Here is a 25,216-nt window from a genome sequence, read left to right as displayed (position 1 = left end):
TGCATATTAATTATGAATTAATTCATGTATTACATGTAGAAATACATTATTACTTACTCATGATATAGATGAATGAATGCTATGTCATGTACCTGCACTATAATGTTAAAGGTGCGGTAGTGTGTTTATGAATCTGTTCATTTAGTGCAGGTAAACCTTATGAATCAGCCACATGGCTTAGTGTTTAACCAAAATGATTATTATTATGAATCCTCAGGAAAGTGAAGGGAGATTAGTTTATGTACAAAACAAAACATAAAAAACTGTTTAAACTACTTAATGATATCGCATTATGTAATGTATGCTAATATAATGTACTGTGTGTTAACAAGAACGACCTATTAAGTCATTATAAACATCAATTCTCCACTTCATATACCAAATTGACATTAAAGCAGATGCAGTAAATGTAAAGGCAGGTGAAAATACCCAGAAATTGTACAAATGTTTATTATTTACTGTTTAATATTTCATTTACTGCTGCCTGTCCCATATGAGAACATGACAGCGCCGGGTTTGTTTGGAACTATTGGAGGGTTACATGAACCACGTGACCGCGTAGCGGCGAGATCAAGGAGTGTCGCAACTCTCTCTATCTACGGCTCTGACGGCTTCGAACGCGGCTCAGCCAATCAGATTTTAGGACCGGAACTATCCGTTTTATAACACTAAATATTGGACGGTTTGTCGATCCATGGCTGTTGCAAACAACGACATTATGAACGCAGTAACAATCCACATATGAAAGGACATAATTCCTCTTCAGAGAAAGAAGCTTTTAGAGCAATAATTGAAACACTGGATTCCAGGTATGTCTTACAGGGCGAAAATACTTCAGGTTAGTTGCTAAACCAACGTTATAAGCGAACTGGAAGCGGAGATATTTAAAGTTGTCCTGTTTGTTCGTTAAAGGGAGTGCTAAGGGTAATTGTACAATACTTAAATATTAAATAAACAACAAAAATTGTATTTATTGCAACTGTTTCATGCATGCTGATTCCATCATATACTGTGTCAATTTGTGGGGCCAAGCAAAGCTTATAATACTCAAAACCTTGATTATATACATGATGAAATTAAAACTTTTTATATTCTATGTACTTATTACAGTAGAATCAGCCACACACATATAAAAAGTCCCAGTCATACAAAAAAAAACACATACCGTGAAACCGTCAGAATCTTAAAAAATACCGTGATACAAATGTTTGGTTATACCGCCCAGCCCTAACAGAATCTATGGGTGTTTAAACCGTGCATTACCCGTATGGCGATCCACGGAATGTGTAGCACATAGACAGTGTGGGCGGGGTGTGAACTGTATCTCCTGCGAGCTGTCACTTTCCGAGCCACCCATTGGTGGACGCTATGTCTAGCACGCATCTGATTGGCTGTGTGAAGAGAACATACGAAATGTGGAAGTGGCAGCTTTATACAGGCATGTAGCGAACAGCTGAGCATGAACAGGATGCCAGTCTGCTCGGTGGTACGGTATACACACACACATCAATCTGCTGCTGTACGGTCTGTGTTTCTGGATAAAACAACACTGGCATCAATGAGGTTTTGAACCCTGATCACACAGTCATTGAGGTAGGTCATGGCGTTTGATATATGGTGCTGTTTGATATATGATTTTGTTTTTAACCACCTTTGTCTATGTCAGCTTGTGGCATTGATTGCTTTGTGAATAGGTATTTTGAAGGGTACCTTGCAGAAATGAATCTTATAGAAATCTTAATATTTGTATCAATGTTGCATTACCATATATTAATCTGATCATTCTAAATAAGATCTTTACATTGAATAAGCCACTTCACATGTTATCTAGTATTCTAGTATGAACCATGTTGGGTATGTGGGCATAACATAAATATATTTTAAAATGTCAATCAATGTTGCATTGAAAAACCATTAAGTATTCGAATAGCACATTTGCTGCTTTCAGCTGCTGAAACATTTCCTTATTTCCTCAATTACTTGTTACCACCAAGAGAACTAGAGGGTCCCCAAATGCCCAAACCATAAACCACACTTCAGAGAGAAGTGAAACTATAAGAGATCTTATTGCATAATGAATGTGCAGGCAGACATTCTTTACATACAACAGATGGACAAAATAAGGGAAACAAACCTATAACAATGTAAGATGCACCTGTGTGTGAGACCACTAGTTAACATGCTTCTATTTTGCAGTTTCCTCTAATTGAATACAATGGGTTTTTTTATTTCAAATCATATAATCAGCATAACAATTTGAGTTTAAAATACAAACAGACACACTTTACACACACAGATGGACAAAATAAGGAAAACCCATAACAATGTAATAGAAGTACACCAGTGAAAATATATAGTGGGAGCCAGAAGTCTGATCATTAGTGAATATGCTTCTATTCTGCAGTTTCCTCTAATTGAATACAATGTTTTTTTATTTTATATTGTATAATCAACATAACAATTTAGGTGTAAACTACAACCAGACACACTTTACACACACAGATGGACAAAATAAGGGAAACCTATGACAATATAATAGAGGTGCACCAGTCAAAATATATAATTGGAGCCAGATGTGTGAAACCACTAGGGAACATGCTTCTATTTTGCATTTTTCTCTAATGCATTAAATATAAATCTTTGAAAATACACACGTTTAAAATTTTCTTAGTATTTGGCAATACCCAAAAGCATGTAAGCAGACTTGTGAAATGTACCATGTCAGTCCTTTGTACAAAAAGTCAGATACATCTGCAGCCTTTGATAAAGATTTAACGTTTTACTTAAGTCATTGTGCTGAAATATTTCTTTTTTAAAAAACATTGCATTTAATTGGAGAAATATGCAAAATATACACATTTTAGTATTTTTTCCCTTGTTAGGTTTGATTATTGCAAGTAGGATGGAAATATCTGGTAATAACTGTTAAAACAATGTAATTACAGGAAATGTGTCACAAGATTGACAAAACATCATCTGAAATACTCAAAGCCAAGCTTGTCTATTTACATTCCTCCTGCTAATCACATTAAAGACATACACTCAACAGCATTTCACTCCACCATAATCATTACTGCTTACAATTGTACTGTGAACAATACAGGCTTTCTTGTCAAATGTTTAGCATCTTATAGAAAAACCCTGTTGTAATAGTTTACCTAGAACCACTACAGCCAAAAGTCTACCAGTGCATCTTTAGTATCAGGACATGGAATGCATTATCCTGAGAACAGCTTCAAACCCTGTGTAATGTTGTTGTAACATTGTAATGAATGGTTTGTGGTGTGATGTTGGATCATTTGAAGGCATGGTGTACCATTAGTCAAGCAGAGAGGCTTTCAGTTCTGATTGGCTATGCCTGAGACAAGGGGCTGTAGTTTAAGCCTTGTGATGGATTTTCCTGTGAAACCAGGCCTGCCACGACCCTGACCAGTATGGATTGGTTGATGAAAATGGAAATAAAATAATTGTGAATTAAATTAAAAGATTGATGGCAGTTTTACTATATATTTGGACAGGATATTTGGATGTTGGGTGTCTACAGTCTTTTAGGCATCTAGTCTAATTGGACTTGAATATGACATCATTGCCCTGAAAGTGAAGGGGGAGGTAATAGACTTTTAAATACACTTAAGAACACTGGGCAATATTTAATTCCAGTACTATCTTGGCTGTAATGATATATATGATATATATATCATATATCCTATATGATTCTGTGTAATGGAATATCTCATCAGCAAAATATAGTTAACATTGCACGGCTTGCATAGGCAGTCATTTGATTTGGACCAGGGTTATATAAAGAATGTCAGACGTATACAGAAACCTTAATAGATAAGTTATTTTGTCTTGGCAGACATTAAATCTTCAGTACTAGGTAATAAAAACTACTAAAACTTTTATATTACTTGGTGAAATTCTCTGTGTCCATGTGGGTTTCCTTTCTGGTGTTTCTGGGTACTTTCTTCCAATAAGTTCAAAGACATGCAGTCAGACCACTTAGAGCTATTAAAAATTGCATTTCAGCCAATAAATCTGTGGTAAAACAGACAATGAATGAAATAAAATAACTAACGAAATAAAATGACAAGCGTTGTACAAGCTTGTTCTTAGTCTGACTAAAATCCTGTTATGAAGTCTGATTGAGCAATTCCTTAACCAAGAGCAATTGTACAATAAACTGTACTCATCTTTCCAAACACCTCTTCCTGTTTTTATCTTCTCTATTTCACTAGCATGTGTTTTACAGTGGGGCCAAAAAGTATTTAGTCAGCCACTGATTGTGCAAGTTCTCCTACTTAGAAAGATGAGAGAGGTCTGTAATTTTCATCATAGGTACACTTCAACTATGAGAGACAAAATGAGAAAAAAAAAGTCCAGGAAATCACATTGTAGGATTTTTAAAGAATTTATTTGTAAATTATGGTGGAAAATAAGTATTTGGTCAATAACAAAAGTTCAACTCAATACTTTGTAACATAACCTTTGTTGGCAATGACGGAGGTCAAACGTTTCCTGTAAGTCTTCACCAGGTTTGCACACACTGTAGCTGGTATTTTGGCCCATTCCTCCATGCAGATCTCCTCTAGAACAGTGATGTTTTGGGGCTGTCGCTGGGCAACACGGACTTTCAACTCCCTCCACAAATTTTCTATGGGGTTGAGGTCTGGAGACTGGCTAGGCCACTCCAGGACCTTGAAATGCTTTTTACGGAGCCACTCCTTCGTTGCCCGAGCGGTGTGTTTGGGATCATTGTCATGCTGGAAGACCCAGCCACGTTCCATCTTCAATGCTCTCACTGATGGAAGGAGGTTTTGGCTTAAAATCTCACGATACATGGCCCCGTTCATTATTCCCTTAACACGGATCAGTCGTCCTGTCCCCTTTGCAGAAAAACAGCCCCAAAGCATGATGTTTCCACCCCCATGCTTCACAGTAGGTATGGTGTTCTTGGGATGCAACTCAGCATTCTTCTTCCTCCAAACACGACGAGTTGAGTTTTTACCAAAAAGTTCCATTTTGGTTTCATCTGACCACATGATATTCTCCCAATCCTCTTCTGGATCATCCATATGCTCTCTGGCAAACTTCAGACGGGCCTGGACATGTACTGGCTTAAGCAGGGGGACACGCCTGGCACTGCAGGATTTGAGTCCCTCTCGGTGTAATGTGTTACTGATGGTAGCCTTTGTTACTTTGGTCCCAGCTTTCTGCAGGTCATTCATCAGGTCCCTCCGTGTAGTTCTGGGATTTTTGCTCACCGTTCTCATGATCATTTTGACCCCACGGGATGAGATCTTGCATGGGGCCCCAGATCGAGGGAGATTATCAATGGTCTGGTATTTCTTCCATTTTCTTACAATTGCTCCCACAGTTGATTTATTCACACCAACCTGCTTGCCTATTGTACTGTAGATTCACTCTTCCCAGCCTGGTGCAGGTCTACAATTTTCTTCCTGGTGTCCTTCGACAGCTCTTTGGTCTTGGCCATGGTTGAGTTTGGAGTCTGACTGTTTGAGGCTGTGGACAGGTGTCTTTTATACAGATAACGAGGTCAAACAGGTGCCATTAATACAGGTAACGAGTGGAGGACAGAAGAGCTTCTTAAAGAAGAAGTTACAGGTCTGTGAGAGCAGAAATCTTGCTTGTTTGTGGGTGACCGAATACCTATTTTCCACCATAATTTACAAATAATTTCTTTAAAAATCCTACAATGTGATTTCCTGGATTTTTTTTTCTCATTTTGTCTCTCATAGTTGAAGTGAACCTATGATGAAAATTTCAGACCTCTCTCATCATTCTAAGTAGGAGAACCTGCACAATCAGTGGCTGACTAAATACTTTTTGGCCCCACTGTATGTACCTGAATTGGTGGAAAAACAACACACCCCAAGCGTAGCGCATCCCGAAGTAACACTGACACTGATTGAATAGGAAGACTGTACACGTTTTCTGTACAGACTGTTGTCATGGATTGAGAATGATTAGAGCAGAGCTTCGTGTGGAACAGCTCGTCATACATAATCATAGGCTTGCTGTGAGATTGATGTGTCAGTAGGCACTGCTGTTTCGGAAGGATTGAGCGCTGTGGCTACAAAGAGCTGAGCGCTACTCAATACTAAGGTTGTTCTGGGGTCCAGGAGTATTTGAAATTTTCAAGGTCATGGATCTAGAATAGGGAGATAGGACTAATTTTAAACTAATCAATTATAAGCTATTTATAACAAATATTTCAGAGTAAAGGCGCTTGGGTGGTGCAGAGGTAAATTACGTTAGCCCACTACCACTGGGATCCAGGACTTAAATCCACAGCAGTGCTATTGGCCAGTTGGGCGTCTACATACAGGCATGATTGGCTATATCTGACGGGGGTGGCCACCTTGGGGATGAATTGGAAAATGTTCATTGCAAATCTGACCTTTTCCTCCAATCAATATCAATTTGGGCTCGTTCCCTCCAAAGACACTCCTTCCCACACACACTCCAAATTTTTGTGGAAAGCTTTACTGAAAACTACAGGCTGTGTTCAGCTGAAAGAGAACTCCATATGGATGTTTGTTTTGGGTTGGGATGTCCAACAAGCTAACAGTCAAGTGCCCAAATACTTTTGGGTACTATTTTGGTTTACTATTAAGACTAGTATTTTGTGGTTTGGTTTGCTGTATGTGCTTTTCACACACTCATGCTCATATTTATCTGGTCAACCAGGCAACAGAGCTGAAACTCCACCCACATTCATTTAAAACTACAAAGAAAATGTAAAAACCAGTCACTAAGAAGCCCCACCCTAATCTGGAGGACTTTTTTGACCAACTGAGGTGAATTTATGAACAGTATACATGCTTCAAGCACTTAACTAAAGTGTAATTGCCGCAAAATAAAACAAAATAAAAATCAAGTCAGCATCATGTACAGTTATATACAGAATAAGGATCAGAATAAATTTTCATACACAAGGAATTTAACCTGGTGTGAAGTTGGTGGCTGTCAAAAATAACTCAAATAAAGAAAAACATTCTATATATAAAAAAAAAAATACAAAATATATACAAAACTGCAGTGTTAAAAATAAAAAATGTGTGATATTTTAATAATTGTGGTCCGTATAAGGTATTTAATCTGGGCGATGTTCGTATGACTGATTGCAGTTGGGAAACAACTAACGTTGTGGTAAGAGGTTTTGGTCCAAACAGACCTAAGCCTCTCACCAGAGGAAGGTGTTTTAAAAAGAATATGTCCAGGGTATAAGGAGTCAGGCTTGATCCCTCAACAGAGTGAATGATGCTTTTGCTGTGTTTTCTTGGCGATAGAGGTGATGTTGTGTCCCACTTGAGGTCTTGGGTAATGAATTGGTTTATACCTCAGTGGATCATAGGCCAGTATCAGTTGGCCAGAAGACCAGATAGGTTTAAGATTAGATTAAGATTTAAACTTTTTTGTTTGACGGTTAGCCGTTGAAGTTCCTTTTAATTGGTTAAGAAGTGTTTTTCAGAAATTTCAGAAATAAAACAAAGGCTACTACCACATTTTGACCTAGGCGTTTGACCTAGCCGAATATTATCTTACATTGGGTGTGGTTTTCAATTTGCAAGGTTTTATGTTAATTTTTTAATGACATTGTTTGCCTATGATCAATGCAAAATGAATTATTGTTAGGGTCAGTTTAAACATGCTTTTCCATTTGTTGTTGTGCCAGATCAGGATGATCTGCTATGGCGACCCTATAAACGGGTCAAATTAAGTTGTGTTAATGTGTTCTGCGTTGATTAAGCTGCGTTAGAATGTTTATCTGTTTATTCATTGTGTGTTTTACCACCGCTTTATTCTTGTCACGGTCACAATAGGTCTGATTCATTGAGTGAAAGGTAGGAAACACCCCAAACAGGTTGCCAGTCCATCACAGGGCACACACACACACACACACTTAGGGCAATGTAGTAGCTCCAATTGATTTGACTGCATGTCTTTGGGCCTGTTGGAGGAAACCGGGGCATCCGAAGGAATAATTTGAAAACTCCATACAGAAGGGTTGAACCCAGGACCTTTTTGCTACCCACTGCATCACTGTGCCCACGTATCTGGAACAGTTTTACTGAAACAAACAAAGCCAGTCAGTCAATCTAGTGTAAATCTAGTTTTAAATACATTAAAAACTTAATTAAAACAAATATTTATTTAGATATTTTTTCTTTTTCAATGCTTAAGTTTGACCTTTGCATTTACAATTGAGGGTTAAGGGCCTTGCCCAACAGTGGCAACTTGGCTATGGTGGGGCTTGAATCAGCAACCTTATGATTACTAGTCCAGTACCTTAACCGTTAAGCTACCACTGCCATCGTGAAAACCAATACTTGACAAGAACGTCTGCTATCCCTATGCATACACGACTTTTGCTGTTGACAGTCATGTGGTCAAATCCTGAATGCCCTTGAAGTGATGCCCTTGAGACTGTATGAAGAAATGAAATTAGCTGTAGAATAAATGATTGGCATTAGAATGTGAGCTTTTTAACAATGTAACAATGTATGAATACTGCATATGCAATCATGTCCTTCAAGCTGTACTGCTTGAATTTCCTGTTCGTTGGGGAAATTGCATCACTATGGAGGTGTATTACTAACTGTAAATTGCCTAAATAAGGATGCTTCCTTGTTTAAAGTTTAAAAAGGAAATTACCAGAATAACCTCAGGGATGTTAAAATATCGTAAATAAAAATAAAACATGACATTTTTTACTTTATGAGTGTTTATGTGGTTTTGGTGATGCATGCATATTGTTAGACAGCTGGTCTCAAGCCAGTTTAATCTACTGATGACAGCGTAAAGAGATTTATGAATAAATCAGCTTTCTGCTCTGGAAAGGGGATTACTAGTTATTTTGAAAGACGGCCCATTTTCTAATTCTCAAGACAAAATTCACAGTTGTATGTGTGTTTGATCAAATGCTCTTAAGTTTGACTTTATTTATTCAAATTTTTTTTTTTTGCTTTGTCCGTTTTTTTTTCCACTTTGTGCAGTGTATTGCTCCTTTATGTACACTCATGTACGCTCACCTAGCACTTTTTAAGTATCTTATTTAATACTTAATACAGTGGCACCTTAAAACTCAACGTCAATTGGTTCTGGGACTGGCGTTGAGTTTTAAAGGTGTTGAGTTTCAAGGTATTTTTTTCCCATAAGGATGTATGGAATTGCATATATTTTAGGCTAATGTAAAATAATGGGGTTGTTTTGACACTTATACACTGACAATAACACAAATATAATATAAACACACATCGAGTTTAAGAGTACAAATTTCTCTTTGCTGTATGCTTTGGGTTGTTGTTGTGTTGAAAGTTAAACTGTTGCTCTAGTCCAAATTTATGTGAAGTTTAGACTATGTTTTAGACTAAGTGTCTGAATACTTTCTGACTCGATTATTCCTGTGCTGCATTTACAATAAATAAAGTGTTTAACGTGGAACTAAATTAGGAAGTAGGCTTTAATTGGCTCCTTAGGGCGACATGTACCATATTTAGTAAGGTCTGGCTTACAGACACTTCACATTTGGTGTAAGAACTATGTCCTCTGGAATGTTTTTGTTTTCACTTGACATGATGATTGAACTCATAGGAAGGGCCTCAATGGTACCACTGGCTTGGTTCCCAGTCTACTGTCCACTCCCAGTTCCTCTTTATTCAGGAAATCTGCCTAACCTGTAGAGATTGAGGACAACCTAACAGCTGCTATATGTTAGCTCATATCAACAAGCTTTAGCAGCAGCTTTGAGGCTATAAATGGCCAACGTTTACCACATCATAAGCGTCTTGGTAGCTGGCTGTACTTATGATGCCATTTTTAAAATAAATATTGAACAAAAGTTGAGTTTTATCTGTAAAATTCATGCTCAGTTATCATCAGGCAGGATACGACCTGGCATATCATGTGTCGACCTGCATTCATCTACACAGTTATACGCAGAGCGAGCATTTAATTCTAGTTTACCTGAAGGTCAGAGACATAATAAGATCATAAAAAGAAATGAAAGTAGACAGATGCTCCTGGGCTTTGGTGCTTAGCTGTCTGCTGTCTTTAAATCCGGCCCCGATTTGGGAAGCCATTAGGGCTAATTTGTTAAAGGGAAGGGTACTGAAAGCAGCAATGAGAGCTGGGCTGAGGTTATTAAACTTGGTTAGTGAGGTTGTGGAAATGGACTGTCTCGGGGTGGGGGTGCGGCTATTTTTAAGCCCCTCTGCTCCCTTTCCCACACTGCTCAGGGGCCAGGAATGTGAGAGGGAGATTTTAGACTAAAGGCTAAAGACAATTGGGTGTAATTCTTCAGCTCAGAATATTTGGGCGTATTTTTAGAACCAAGAGGAAACCCACAATCAAGGAAAGAGAACAATGCTAATGTGAAGCTCCTCACATACAGTAAGCAGTACCATGGCACCTAAGTTTTCCTTTATGTATCTATTCCTGCCATCTGTCTGTTAGTTCCAGGTGGCACCAAACTCATGGGTCAATAAGAAAATAAAAATAAAAGGATCTTGCTGTAAAACGAAATTTATCCTCGTACTTTGGCATTTCCTATAGACACAAATGCTTGTGTGCTGCTTAGATTATTTAGATTTAAATTATATTATATTTAGATTTATTTATTTGTATTTTTTTTAATCTCCTGTTCACAGGGCCTGGGACGGCCACAAAGATGTTTTTTCTGATCATAAATTTCAATATCGGCTGTGGAATGTAAAGAAAACATTTGCAAATATTTCTAAACTGAAAATCCCATGGCACAAATCATATGGCAGCGAAATCTTGTTGGCATTTCGTTGGCAAATCATATTCTGTATCATGAATTTTGATTTAGCTGTGCACACAATGACACCTACATTTTCAACAGTTATTTGTACTTAAAAAGCTATTTTTTATCGACTGATCAGTTATGAGTTGCGAGAACAACAACCAATTTAAAAAAGCTCAGACAACTAACAAGAAGTAATGAGTTATTAGGACTGTAATATACTTTTCACACTGAAATAAACTGAAATGTGTGGTATATTATGTCTTAAATAAAGGTTTGTAGAAGATTAATTAATTAAATAATTAATTTTTACTTGTTTTTAGTATCCATTTCTTTTTAGATCTACTTAAAATATTCAAACAGTATTTTTTACAGACTTCAAGCTCATGATATATAAAAAATATTGGGATACATGATAAATATTTTTAAAGTTTCTCTCCTTATTTCAAATTTCCTACTGCATTTGCTCTGTTGCTTACTCCACCCCCACATTGACTGAGAAGAGTTGTCGGCTGTTTTTTTTTTTACTTTATTTTACATTATGTAAAAATAAACCCTTGAAGTTAGTACTTTAAGAAAACCCAGTCCCTCCAGTCATGTTGCTTTATCTTATGAGACAGTGTATTAGGGTGTATGATCTTAGCCTCAGCCACAATTACACTAATTGGCCACTTAGAAACAGGCCTGCTTTTATTTTCTTATCTGAATATCAAAATAATGGCACTTTTTGTTGGTTGTTTTTGACTGACTAGCTCTTACATACTTGCTGAGTGGTCACAGGAAATGAATTTGTGATATTAATCAAAGGATGCTATCTAGTTCCATTGATTTATGCCTAACACTGTTTTCAGAAAAGTTGGGTAAAAGTTTTGTATTTTGCAGTAATAACAAAATTCTGGTATTTATTAATTCTAGTGAACCTTTAATCAAGTGGAAAAGTATGAAATAATGACTTAATGTTTTGGCTGACCAGTCAGATTGAATTTTGTAAATATTTAAATATAATAATTAATATAATATATTTAATTCTGGCAACAAATTTTCTCAACATTCGAGACAGGAGTACAACTTATAGAATATTTAAGATAAATAAGTGATAAATATAGCCGAATGAGCTTTAGCGTATTTCGGAAAACCAGTGTCACTTAACACAGTCCGTCGCTGCATCTAATATTGCAACCTGAAGCTCTGTTACACAAAATAAAAGCCATAAATCTACCAACTTTTGTGATTGTGCTACCAATTTTTCTGATTTTTAATCATAATGTCCTCGAAACATGCATCATCTGCATTCAGAATGCCAAAGTATTCCCTTGCTTGTCCGATTTTAAGAGATAAACCCAGAGAGCTAGCAGATGAAAGCGTGAAGCTTGGTGTGTATCAGTTCTGTGCGATGAGCTGCTCTCAGTTGTTTAACAGCTGTGACAGGCATGCAGTTCTGGCATCACAACAAGTTCCTGACAGTGGGTGCAATTCATGCTGACAGCACCTCTCACACCCACTCACACTCACACACTCGCGAACGCATTCAACCTTGCCGTTTGTAACTGTCGTGACACCACAACTAAAGTAAAAAGTGCTGTTCAGTCCTTTCAGGAATCATTTGAACGTTTAAAACACTATAAAGAAGCATGTCAATTTTTTGGCTTTTTTGTCATCTGAATATATTGAACCTGAATTATCTAGCCTAAATACTATTTGAAATTATATGCTTGCAAACATTTAAGTAAAACTTTTTGATTAAAACTTTTTTTCAGAAGAACAGGTACATCATGGTACACTGTCAGAAACAGGGATAGCCTAAATATCTGTAATGGGTTTCTTTAATACATATTTTCAGATGGGAAAATGTGTGTATTATGTACATATAAAAAGTCTAAGGTACAATAATAAAAACACTCCTGGGCAAAAAAATGGCCCAAACTCAAAGAGTCCAGTTTTGAACCATATAGAAATATTTGGTCTCACATATTTGGTCTCACAAACACAAATTATCCAGCCATAAAAATTGAGTGGAACAACATCAACTCTTTTTTCTGTAAGAAGCTATTTGCCAGTGTGCTCATTTAAACATTTAAGGAAATAAAAATGAAAGCCTATCCCATCCTAAATGACTTTATTTGTTTAATTGCTCGTTTTACTCGCTAATTTCCTGACAAATTTTTTGCTGTTGTGGTTGTTAAAAGCTTAAGATCTTCCATTTTTGTGTTTGGCTCTAAGAGTGCAAAATATAATAAAATATTAGAGGTACAAAATCTGAACCCTTGGGCGTATCAACCCAGCAGTGAGCATGGCTACATTTTAGTACTTCCGTTTCTAAAAGTGTAGAGCGGGTGCCGAGGCATCATATTGCCACTACATGGAGACAATCCAAAGACCTTTCAACTACTTTCACTTCCACTACAACTACTACTAGTACAACTACTACTACTACTACTATTACTATTACTACTAATACTACTAATACAATAAAACTACTACTAGTACTACTACTATTACTACTAATACTACTAATACAATAAAACTACTACTAATAAAACCTGAAACACTAAATCGCTTGGTATCTTCGGTGGCAAAACGTCTTTTAAGTGTGGTGAAAAGGAATGCCGACCTTACAAAGTGGTAAATGCTTTACTGTCCCAACTGTTTTTGGAATGTGTTTCAGGTCTGAAATGCAGGAATAAATGTTTATTAACAAATGAAATGAAGTTGAGCAGACAAAACATGAAATATCTCAGGTTCATCCTGTCTGCAATCAAATAAAAGTCAAAGTCAATGTAAGAAACTCTGTGTTTTTGTTTTATTTGAATTTTCCATACTGTCCCAACTTTTTTCTGATTTGGGGTTGTATTAATAATAATAATTTAGGCTTGCCTTGCATTCAACGCCAAATCATGTCTATGTGGACCTTGCAAAATCTTGCTAAAACAGGAAATAGATTTTCCCAAATTGTTGCCATAGATGTGTTAAATAACAGTAGCTCCTCTGGCATTGATGAGTACTGGCTGCCCAACAAACTTTCTGTAGTTTGTGGTTTGTCCCTTATTCGGCCACTGTTGGTCAGTACTGGCCAAACTATATCATTTACTAGCAATTGAGGGTTAAGGGCCTTGCTCAGGAGCCCAGCAGTGGCATCTTCTTGATGGTGGGGCTTGAACTGACTACCTTCTAATTACTAGTCCAGCATCTTAACCACTGCCCGAATTGTATCAAAGTCACTTAAGTCTGTATGCTGCCCATATCAACACGTGTACTATGAATGACCACCATCAGCCCAACATTTAATATAAATCTGACCATGACTTGCACAGTTGTTATGAAATTGTAAAACTGCAAAATTTTTTAAGAGGATTGTGGTTCCTAATATCTTGACCCATCAGTGTATGTAGTCTTGAGTAGATTTTTATTTTAAAAGGAGAGACATTAAGAGAAAATCCATTTGGCGGTCTGCCCATTTCTCTGGAAACAATAGTGAATGAACCTAACAATTAACAGAGCCTGGGTTGTACAATAAGTGGGTCTGATTGGAGAAGGTCACTGCTCTTCACAATGCCCGAGTGGTTCATGTTGCACTGTCAGCGTTTCTGTGTGTGTGGGTGTGAGAGTATTGCGATAGACCAAGTGGGTGTATGAGTGTAAGTGTGAATGCATGGTGGAGCGGTTCAAGGGCATGAAGCTTCAACTGAACTCTCCCAGCTTATCATCAGCTGAGCATCTTATCAGAGTCGGACAGTCTGTGAAACTCGTTTATCGTTTGTAAATCATCTGTCAGCTTTTCATTAATTGTAGCTTTACATTCTCTTACAGCCAGTCCTCCTGGTTATCTAACTATTATTACACCATTATTATTATAATGGTATTAATAACTACCTCCTAGTCATCTTACTATTATTACAACTTTATTATTATAATGTTATTAATAACTGTTATTATTATTATTATTAACAGTAGTAGTAGTATGTATGCCTAGCTATTCCTATTCTTCTTCTTATTATTATTATTATTACACATTGTACCTAGCTATGTCTATTCTTCTTCTTATTATTATTATTGTTATTAATATTACTACAAATAACTAGCTATTTCCATTCTTATACTTCTTATTGTTATTATTATTATTATACATACGTAGCTATGTCTATTCTTATGCTTTTTATTATTATTATTGTTATTAATATTAATATAAATAACTAGCTGTTTCCATTCTTATACTTCTTATTGTTATTATTATTATTATACATACGTAGCTATGTCTATTCTTATGCTTTTTATTATTATTATTGTTATTAATATTAATATAAATAACTAGCTGTTTCCATTCTTATACTTATTATTGTTATTATTATTATTATACATACCTAGCCATTCCCATTCTTCTTCTTTTTTTTCCTTCGTATTATTATTAATATTACTATAAAAAGAATGCCGTTATTTGTCATATATACATATACAGACATACAGTACAATGAAGTCCTTACTTCGCATATCCCAGCTTGTTTTGGAAGCTGTGGTCAGAGCGCAGGGTCAGCCATTGTACGGCGTCCTGGAGCAGAGAGGGTTAAGAGAGAGGCCCAACAGTGGCTGCATGGCAGAGCTGGGATTTGAACTCTCAACCCTTCAGTTGATAGCCCAAAGCTCTACCCACTAGAGCTTCTTCTTATTATTATTATTATTATTATTATTATTATACATACCTAGCTATTCCCATTCTTATTTTTATTCTTATTAATATTATTATTTTATTATTATCAATATTATTACTATTATTATTACAGGTGTATTACTATGTATATAGACCTATGTATATTACTATGTACTGTATATAGACCATATATGTAAGTAGTTATAGTTATAATATTATCTATCTATTCTATCTATCTTACCTGTGAGTTCTGGTGTTAAACACTAAACTGTTTTCATGGTAGTTTTATTGAAATAACTGGATAATCAAACCCATTCACTTCATTTGGTATTTTATTATTTAATTTAATTGATTTTGCTGTTCGATTAAGGAGCTTTTTACTGCCTGTGCTGTTAGTGCCTAATAACCTTTATTAGGCTTAATAAAAAAAAACATCTCCTCCACCACACAAGGTAAATAAAAGTCCCCCCCCCAGTAGTACAGTACATTAATTTTAATATTTATTTACAGGTTTTACATTACATATGTACATATCTATTTCTGTTGTTTATTTAACTTTTGTGGACCTTAGTGCTGTATTTTCGGATATTTTCACACTCGCTGGAAAAAACCTCGCTGTTCCAGACAATCGCATTTTACACACCAGTGCTCCCCCCTTTTAGTCCGTTAAATCACTGTATTTATATCCACGCCTGACACATACAGAGCATCGTGCAGGCCGTAAATCAACATAAACTAATGCAAGCGCCTGGTTTGTCACATGATCATGTCATTATCAAATAAGAACTGTGACTTTTTCAGTGGGATGAAAGATTGCTCTGTATGGATTATTGACTTTTGTTTGTATGGTGTGTACGTGGTGGGGGAAGCAAGTGAAGCATGGGGTTTGTGTTAGGATTGCTCTGTATGGTATATTCACGTCTGTTTGTATGGTGTGGGAAGAACTGTGGTGAAGCATGGGGTCTGTGTTGACCCTCTGTAGTCTGATGTGATCATGTAACAATGCTGCTTACTGACTGAGTGTTGAGCTCATTCTCTCGCACTGATTCGGGAATTAAAAGAGACGCCTTTTGCCTTCTATATTTGTCTGCGGCCACAATAGAGACTCTGTTATTGCACTGGCTATAAGTAAAATGTGGTGATCCTGTTTAATTTGTGTAACTGAGTGAATTTTTACTTTAATTAATAAGACCATTATCTAATTTCCGCAGCTACAAGACGTTCATGGTTCGTATAGATGGCGTTCTACAATGTCTAACATATAGAAACAAGGACAAAGGGGTGTTATGGTGTAATGGACGTCTTTATTCTACTCATGCCCTGGAAACATTCTAACAATTACTTTAAAGTTAAAAATATATTATGTGTAACTTTTATGATACAAAATAGTCCCACCTGTGACTATTTACATTTGATAACAATGCATATCTGCACTTTACAATGTTTAGAATTGATATAGACACACACCAATATATTTATATATATATATAAGCTTGTTTATTTTATTTTTATTACCCACCCCCCCACACACACATTTTATCCTCTCTATTCTCTCCTTTTGTCTTATGTTTGTGGATGCTGAAAAATTATTCAGTGGATGCTTTTCTTACAGCACTGTACAGAGACCTAACCAGTCATACAGTTATCACCAATAAATAAAATCTTAATTTAATCTATTAACCATAAACATTTAATAACAAACAGCTGTGTTTCTCCTGTTAATGATCTGTATAACTGTCTCCTTTATGTAGATGACAAATCTATAAGCACGCTGGCATCGTTCTCGTGCTGCCATGACGACCAGCTGTTGCAGCCAATTTCCTGAGGTGTTAATGGAGCATTCTGACACTGCGCTTCTGAGAAACTCTAATGGTCATGAGTCTGCACCCATTGGAAACCTGGACTTTTCTGAACCCTCCCTTCCAGGAAAAGCTATGGACATTGAAGCTAATCAAGGCATCGAGGAGACACAGTACTACAAGCAATTGTCAACTAAGGATGGGTCACTCATAAGCAATATAGCATTCTCCAAACAGAGGTACGGAGCCACATTGGGAGAACCCAAGTATAGACACGTATACATACACTAAATGGCCAAAAGTATGTGGGCAACCCTGCTAATTTTGTGTCCAGATGTTTTAGCCACACCCATTGCTAACAGGTCTGCAATGATCAATTATACAATACATACAATATATAGTTTTATTTCTTCGCCTCTTTGTGTCAACAGTTTCATCCTGTGAACAGAGCAGTATTCATAAAAATGTGGTTTGTTGAGTTTTTGAAGGAACGCCACTGGCCTGCTCAGAACCCTGACGTCAACCCAACATTAAACACCTTTGGGATGAATTCAGATGGCTGTTGTGAGCCAAGTCCAACAGCACTGCCTGGATGATAAAATCCTGTAAAAGGAATATGAATGACCATGGTTTTGGAATAGGATGTCCAGCAAGCCCATGGTCTGGTGTTTACATACTTTTGTCTATATACACACAGTAAAATGATTATAGTTTGTAGAATATATAGTTAAACACTAGGCAAACATTGTTTTAATATACTGTTTTATATGCGTTCTTATAGACCAGGGGTGCCCAATACGTTGATCGCGATCTATCAGTCGATCGCACAGCGCACGCTGGTAGATCGTGCCTCATTCAAAAAGATCAACATGATTGACATAAAATGTGGCCACTGTTTCTTTCATTTGCGGCTCAGCCATCCTAAAGCACCACTAATCTAGAAAGTTTTCATTCATCAGTAGCCAGTTTGTGCCATTTTTGCATTTTTCCTTTTGTAACCTACACTGTGAAGATGAGTGCGCAACCAAGCACAAAGAAACCAAAAACCGTTTGATTTGGGCAAGAACACTGAAAAGATGGCTGTTTTGTTCATGCGTGGAAGAAGCTGATGGAGAATGTTCAGATCTCATGTTACACACAGACATTTTAAACCCTACAATCTGACATTCATTGGAAAAATATCTAAACATAAAATGTGCCACATATTTGTCACATTACCGTAAGTCGCTTTGGATAAAAGCGTCTGCTAAATGCCAAAAATTTAAATGTAGGAAAGACTACATCTTTAACAAATGGGTCAAATATTAATCAATGATTATCCTACAGTTTTATGAAAGCCCGTTCCCCTGAGGCATACTGGTTATTAAAGTGGCTGTAAGCATTACTAACATGCTTACAGCAAAGTTTCAAAAAGCATGTCTGAAAAAAGCAATTATGTTCACTATTTTTAAACAGAATAGTCATTTAGTATCTCTAGCTCCAGGGAGCTCACACCCTCAAAGCCCCGAGGTATCTGACAGCAGAAACCCAACAAATGTCCTCTCAGTGTCTATTTTTGGTTCTTTGATTAACATGTGCTCTTTCTGGTGCACGATGCTACTCTGTATGTCAGAGTGCAGGCTCGGACGTCTGGACCCTTACCAGGCTCAATTAAAGTGCTTTACAGGGGCGTCAGCTGCCACAGCTGAGAGGGGCTAGTGGTAGCGTCCGGACAGCACTGACCCCTAATGCACCGAGTCTGGACTGGCATGGGGCTGTGAAGAAGTCACACTGCCTTGCCGGGGGACACACCCTGGTGTCTGTGCAGCTGTGAAAATGCCTAAGAAGTTTGTCAGTCTGCAAGTTCTTTATTCACATGTTATTATTACACTGCTATGCATAATACCAGTGTATTAAACATAGATTTGGGCTGTTTATAACATTTTTCATGGCAGATTCCCTCAAGCTGTGTTGAATTGAATGGAGAGCATCTGTGAACTGTGAATCTTTAGGTCTCTCTACAGATATTCAATGTGGTTCCAGCCCTAGCTTTGCCTGGGCTACTTAAGAACATTTAGAGATGTTCCATGAGGCCCCTCCAATGTTGTTTTGGCTGTATGCTTTGGGTCAGATTCCCAGGCAGATTCCCTCAAGCTGTGTTGAATTGGATGAAGAGCATCTGTGAACTGCTATATTCAGGTCTCTACACAGATAGTCAATGTGGCTCCAGTCTTCGCTTTGCCTGGACTACTTAAGGACATTTAGAGACATTCCATGAGGCCACTCCAATGTTGTTTTGGCTGTATGCTTCGGGTTAAATTGGATGGAGAGCATCTGTGAACTGCTATCTTCAGGTCTCTCCACAGATATTCAGTGTGGTTCCAGTCTGGGCTTTGCCTGGGCTACTTGAGGACATTTAGAGACGTTTCATTAGGCCACTCAACTTCTCTTTGAACTGATTGCAGGATGGATCAAGTCTTTATTTTTTACAAAACTTAAGGTATTAATCTGTGTATATTAACGTATTTATGTATCCTGTTTTCCTTCAGCACTCTGGCAGATCGGCCCATGTGTAGAATCTGTCATGACGGAGGGGGGCAGGAGGAGCTACTCTCTCCTTGCGAGTGTGCAGGGACTCTGGGTACCATCCACCGCAGCTGTTTGGAACACTGGCTCTCAGCCTCCAGCACCAGCTTCTGCGAACTCTGCCACTTCCAGTTCAGTGTTCAGCGTAAAGCACGACCACTCCTGGAGGTATGCTAACCATAGTAACACCTTAGCAGGGGTTATGTCTTGTGGTTATTGTGAGGACGTAACATCTGTTAGTGATGGATAAAGTGTAGCTGTTCAAGTGAGCTTGGAGAGAACAGGATTCATCAATTCCATCACTTCCATTGCTCTGATCAAATCAAATGTTTTCCATTCTCAAAGGCCAAACGTAGGCTACAGGTAGTTTAAAATAGACTTATTTGACTTCACGTGAAATCTCCCATATGCTGATAGCCTATTGATTTTCCCATCCCATCATTAAATGTAACAGGACCCTCTTTAGGCCCCCTGGTTGAGAACCAATGTACCAGGACACAAGTGAGAGCTGCACTGGCCCATCCAAAAGGAAAATTCTATTAAAAAATATTATATTTATTAAGGTCAAGTAGTAGATTCTTGCTTTTGTTTGTTTTATTCTATTCCAATGACACATTAGCAGCCCACATAAAAAGTTTCCTTTCAAAAATCTGTAAATGATAAAACCACCCACAAGCACATTTCCAGAGTAATGAATCGCCCAACGTCTTCATTAACATCCTTGCACTAAAGATTTCAGAGGTAAGATGAAGCTTTTCCGGTCTGAACATTTAATGGGCTCATTAAGTTTCCATTTTCATTTTTGTTTGGTAGAAGGAATTTTCTAGTGGGCAGAAATTAAATAAAAAGGCCAACTATAATACCTCCCTACTGTAAGTCTGTGTCGGGTTACCGGATTGTATAATTGCAATGCAGCAGGGTTTTGCTCAGCCCATTTGATAAGCATCCGCTATCTAATCTGCCCATTTTACATGGTGCTAATTACACCCCAGTATCAATAAGCAACATGATTTTTTTCCCATTAATATTGCAGAGGGATTAAGAATCCTCTCCCTTTCACGGCCGCTCAGGTGGCGCAGCGGTAAAGTACGCTAGCTCACCAGAGTTGGGGTTTCGAATACATCGTATCGAACCTCAGCTCTGCCTTTCCGACTAGGACGGCAGTATGAACAACGATCGGCTGTTGTCCAGGGTTAGAGGGTAAGAAAGTCGGATCATAGGTCCTCATAACTGGTGCGACTGCGGCCCCTGCTGGCTGACTGATGGCGTCTGCACAGGGCTGAGGAATAATGCTGATGGGGGTGTGGCCCTCCATGCACAGTGCCTGTCAAGTGTATGAACTCGACTCGTGCAGGTGAAAAATGCACTATCTGTACTGACTGTGCGTACCGGAGGGGGCGTATGTCAGTTGAGAGGCGTCCTCAGTCAGCGGTGAAGGGTCGAATCAGTATAGAGGACGTGTTCAGGGTAATTGGACACGACTAGACTGGGCAATAAAAATTGAAAATTGAAAAAAAAACAAAAAAAAAACAGATTCCTCTCCCTTTATTATTTGTGCCGTGTACCAGTTCTGTATGTAAAGTTCTATGCAGGTGTATTTATGTATATTTTTTACCTAACATACACCTACTGCCATCACAATAGCTATCATATTTTGGCCCTTGTCGAACTCGCTCAAATCCTTATGCTTGCCCATTTTTCCTGCTTCTAACATCAACTTTGAGGATAAAATGTTCACTTGCTGCCTAATATATCCCACCCACTAACAGGTGCCATGATGAAGAGATAATCAGTGTTATTCGCTTCACCTGTCAGTGGTCATAATGTTATGCCTGGTCGATGTATATTCTCCTACATGATTGTTTCTTGTGTCAGTCTTTTATCTACCAGGGTTTCTGACTCAAAAATTGGGACAGGTATTTAATCAGTCATTTATTGGAAATTAGTCATAAAATAATAATACTGATATTTTAAGGGTAAATTTACTCTCTTTTCTATTGATTGTTACGCAATATAACATAACTGTAAAATAAGTAAATTGTTTTGATCAAATCCAATCATGTATTACTCAAGTAGATCATCCTGTTTCGACACAAGTCGATTAATTGGGAACATTATATTCTTTTGTTTCATCAACAAATATACTTACATTGTTTATACCGTCTCACCTTCTTGTAGTGGCTGCGTAACCCTGGGCTGCGTCAGGAAAAGAGAACACTTTTTGGAGACATGGTGTGTTTCCTGTTGATCACACCACTGGCCACCATCTCGGGCTGGCTGTGTCTGCGGGGCGCTGTGGATCACCTGCAATTTTCTAGCAGACTGGAAGCTGTGGGTTTGATCGCTCTCACTGTGGCTCTCTTTACCATTTACCTCTTCTGGACCCTGGTTAGTATATATAAAGTATTAAATAAAATAATATTTGTTAAAGGATTTTAGTCAATCATGTGACATTTATTTGTAATTTAACTGGTGTTTATCTGACCAATGGTGCAGACTGTAAAATGGACTAGTTCATTTATTAACTAATTAAGTTAAAAAACAGTTTTAGTGCCACACTTTTATCAACATTCAGTAAAATTGTATTTCTTCTTCAGCTGTATAGTCCCTTTAATTGTGGGCACTTCTAGAATTTGGTTTGTGCCTTTCCAGACTACATCCTATCAAGTCATTTCATATTTTAACGCCAGAGTTTTCCAAAGCAATCTGTGAATCTGTACAGTCCTAACCTCGTTTTCATTTCTGTCCATTACAGGTGTCGCTCAGGTACCACTGCCGTCTCTACAACGAGTGGCGACAGACCAATCAGAGGGTGGTGCTCCTGCTTCCCAAGTCCCACAGCGAATCCATAGGAAATCAGTCAGTGGCAGGCTTGCTGAGTGCCAAACGGCCGTCTAAAGAGACCATAGTCTGACTTGATGACTTTTGATGCCATGTGGATTCTTTTAAAAAGGATTGCCCTGAGAAGACTTGCTGCCTGAAAGGAACGTCCAAGGACGACGAGGAGCAAGCTGGAAATGCATGGTGACTTTTGAGTGACTGGTGGAACACCAGTGACACCCTAATGAGGAAAAGAGCTGCTGTTTTGACGTTTGAAGAAAAACAGCTGGCTGTAATCTTGCTTTTCCATGTTAGCAAGTTGCTAACAGTTCAGTATGCTAATACATTGTGCTAATGAGGGAAATATGAGAATCAGTATAAACTAGGACTACATATTTTCCAGCCATTGACATGTTATTAGTAAAATGTGTTTTTTGTAGTTGGACTTCTATTTCTTTTGTTTTTTTCATCTTTGGAGATATGATGGATCGTTTGTATTATAATTTATTCATTCATCTTTATTTCGGTCAGGATTGCAGGAGCAATGAGGAACAGAGCTGCTGTTTTCACGTTTAAAGAAAAGCAGCTGGCTGTAATCTTGCTTTTACATGTTAGCAAGTTGCTAACAGTTCAGTAAGCTAATACATCGTGCTAATGAGGGAAAATGAGGATCAGTAAAACATTTACTTTTACGGCATTTAGCAGATGCTTTTATCCAAAGCGACTTACAACGTGCAGTCTTAGCAATTGAGGATTAGGGGCCTTGCTCAAGGGCCCAACAGTGGCAACCTGGTGGTGGTCGGGCTTGAACCAGCAAGATTTTTGATTACTAGTCCAGTATCTTAACCACTAGACTACAAGTGAAAACTAGGACTAAATATTTTCCAGAGATATGATGGATTATTTGTATTATAATTTATTTATTCATCTTTATTTCGGGCAGGGTTGCAAGAGCGTCCTGGCAGGTAAAGTTGAAAATTTACCCCGTGTAGGGTATCACACTCACAGTTCACACTCACTCACTCAAACCTAGAGTAGCAAATTTTGGACAACTGGGTTATCTCTGGGTACTCATGTTACTCCCACACATAATAAGGATTAAACTCAAGTCCTTGAAGACCCACACTTGCTTCTCCACTGTGCCTCCCTGGATATGGAATATCTAAGAACATTTTTTGCTGTTCGATTCATTCTGCATTTTCCTCAAATGCCATCAATGCCAGTTGTACCACATCTGGTGTAACTTCTGTGGCCAAACCAGAGAGCCTGAAGAGTGCTAGCGTTTTCTTTTTGTACACATATGCTTACAGATAAGCAAGATCGGCTTAGTATTACTCTGATCTGTAGCAGAGCTACAACGATGTCTGTATTTCACATGAAAGCAGTGCTGATTATCTTCTCTTGGAATAATAGCCATGCCTAATTATGACATCACTGAGAACAGCCATGCATAATTATGACATCACTAAGAATAGCCATGCATAATTATGACATCACAGAGACTCAAAACTCACTAGACAATGAGGTGAATGATTTGTTGTGCCACTCAGGACTTTAAAATTATTATTTTTTTATCGTGTTTGATTAAGTGCTACCAAGAGAAAAATAGGTTTTTTTTAAATAATTGATGCTTCTGGCCTGCTATGCATCAGACTGCATTCTCATACTAAGCTTCATGATGTCTGATTCTGCTTTTTCTCCTCACTGTGCTCTTACTGGATTTTAAATATGCTACCAGTTGAAGTATTCTGGTTTTACTCACTTGACCTCTGTACATATTTCAATTCAGCTTGGGAAGATAAAGGTCATAATGGTAAAGGTCCAGTTTTCCACCAGACTATAAGAGGACGTTGACTGCTGTTTTGTACTCGTCATAAAAATGCAACTGTTTCTACATGACAAATTTGACGAGGACTCAATCATTGTTCATATCATGGGGGATTTTTACATATGTGCTGTAATATTGCCAATAAAATATTAAGGTCATAAGGTTTTCAAGGTCATATGAGGTATTTAGGTCACATTAAAATAACACAAACATTGAGGCAATTATTCTGGCTTTAATATCTTAAATGGTAAGTTCACTGGTGCAAAAACCATCAGCACTGGTCTACAGAGATGTGAGGAAAGTGTGATGTCAAATAAGTCACCAAATTTTTTTACAAGTGCATGAACACGATTGGCAAACAACACCAAGAGAATGATGCAAGCCTGAATACTTGACCCATAATGTTTGTGTGTTATTTTAATACGACCTGATCTATATGATAAAACATTTCTATCCTGATAGAAGTGATTTAAAGATGACAGTGCATGAGGTGTCACTGAATGTTTGACAAATATGACAATTATGTAAATCCAATGTTACGGCATTTGCAGTCACCATTTGTACCAATTTGTACCTTTATCAATCCCAAATGAAGTAGTAGTATCTTTAAACAAATGACATGTTCCAGTTTTCTAGGACAGTTCATCTATACTTACACTTTCACTGACTACAATTTCGATGCATTTTGTTAAGCAGGTTTGAATGAATCAGTTGGTACAGTGGTTGGTTTACACTCACTGACCTGCTGCTACTAAATTAACAAGTAGAACAAA

The 25,216-nt window shown here is 37.7% G+C and overlaps 1 protein-coding gene across 2 annotated transcripts; it reads left to right on the top strand.

Moving 5' to 3' along the window:
- Nucleotides 1–708: 708 nt before the first annotated feature.
- Nucleotides 709–25,037, top strand: LOC134332701 (E3 ubiquitin-protein ligase MARCHF3-like). Of its 2 annotated transcripts, none has more exons than XM_063014451.1 (5): nucleotides 709–809; nucleotides 17,183–17,469; nucleotides 19,759–19,963; nucleotides 21,974–22,183; nucleotides 22,551–25,037. In XM_063014451.1, the coding sequence occupies exons 2-5, from the start codon at nucleotides 17,225–17,227 to the stop codon at nucleotides 22,707–22,709; spliced, it is 819 nt and encodes a 272-aa protein (XP_062870521.1). In that variant the 5' UTR covers nucleotides 709–809; nucleotides 17,183–17,224; the 3' UTR covers nucleotides 22,710–25,037. The 2 variants fall into 2 exon arrangements, with proteins under 2 accessions (XP_062870521.1, XP_062870522.1); XM_063014452.1 differs by having other exon boundaries at nucleotides 797–838.
- Nucleotides 25,038–25,216: the final 179 nt, after the last annotated feature.

Source organism: Trichomycterus rosablanca, chromosome 18 (genome assembly GCF_030014385.1).
Source record: "Trichomycterus rosablanca isolate fTriRos1 chromosome 18, fTriRos1.hap1, whole genome shotgun sequence".
NCBI classification, from domain to species: domain Eukaryota; kingdom Metazoa; phylum Chordata; class Actinopteri; order Siluriformes; family Trichomycteridae; genus Trichomycterus; species Trichomycterus rosablanca.
Note: the sequence above shows the minus strand (reverse complement) of the source record. Positions and strands in the feature narration are given on the sequence as shown.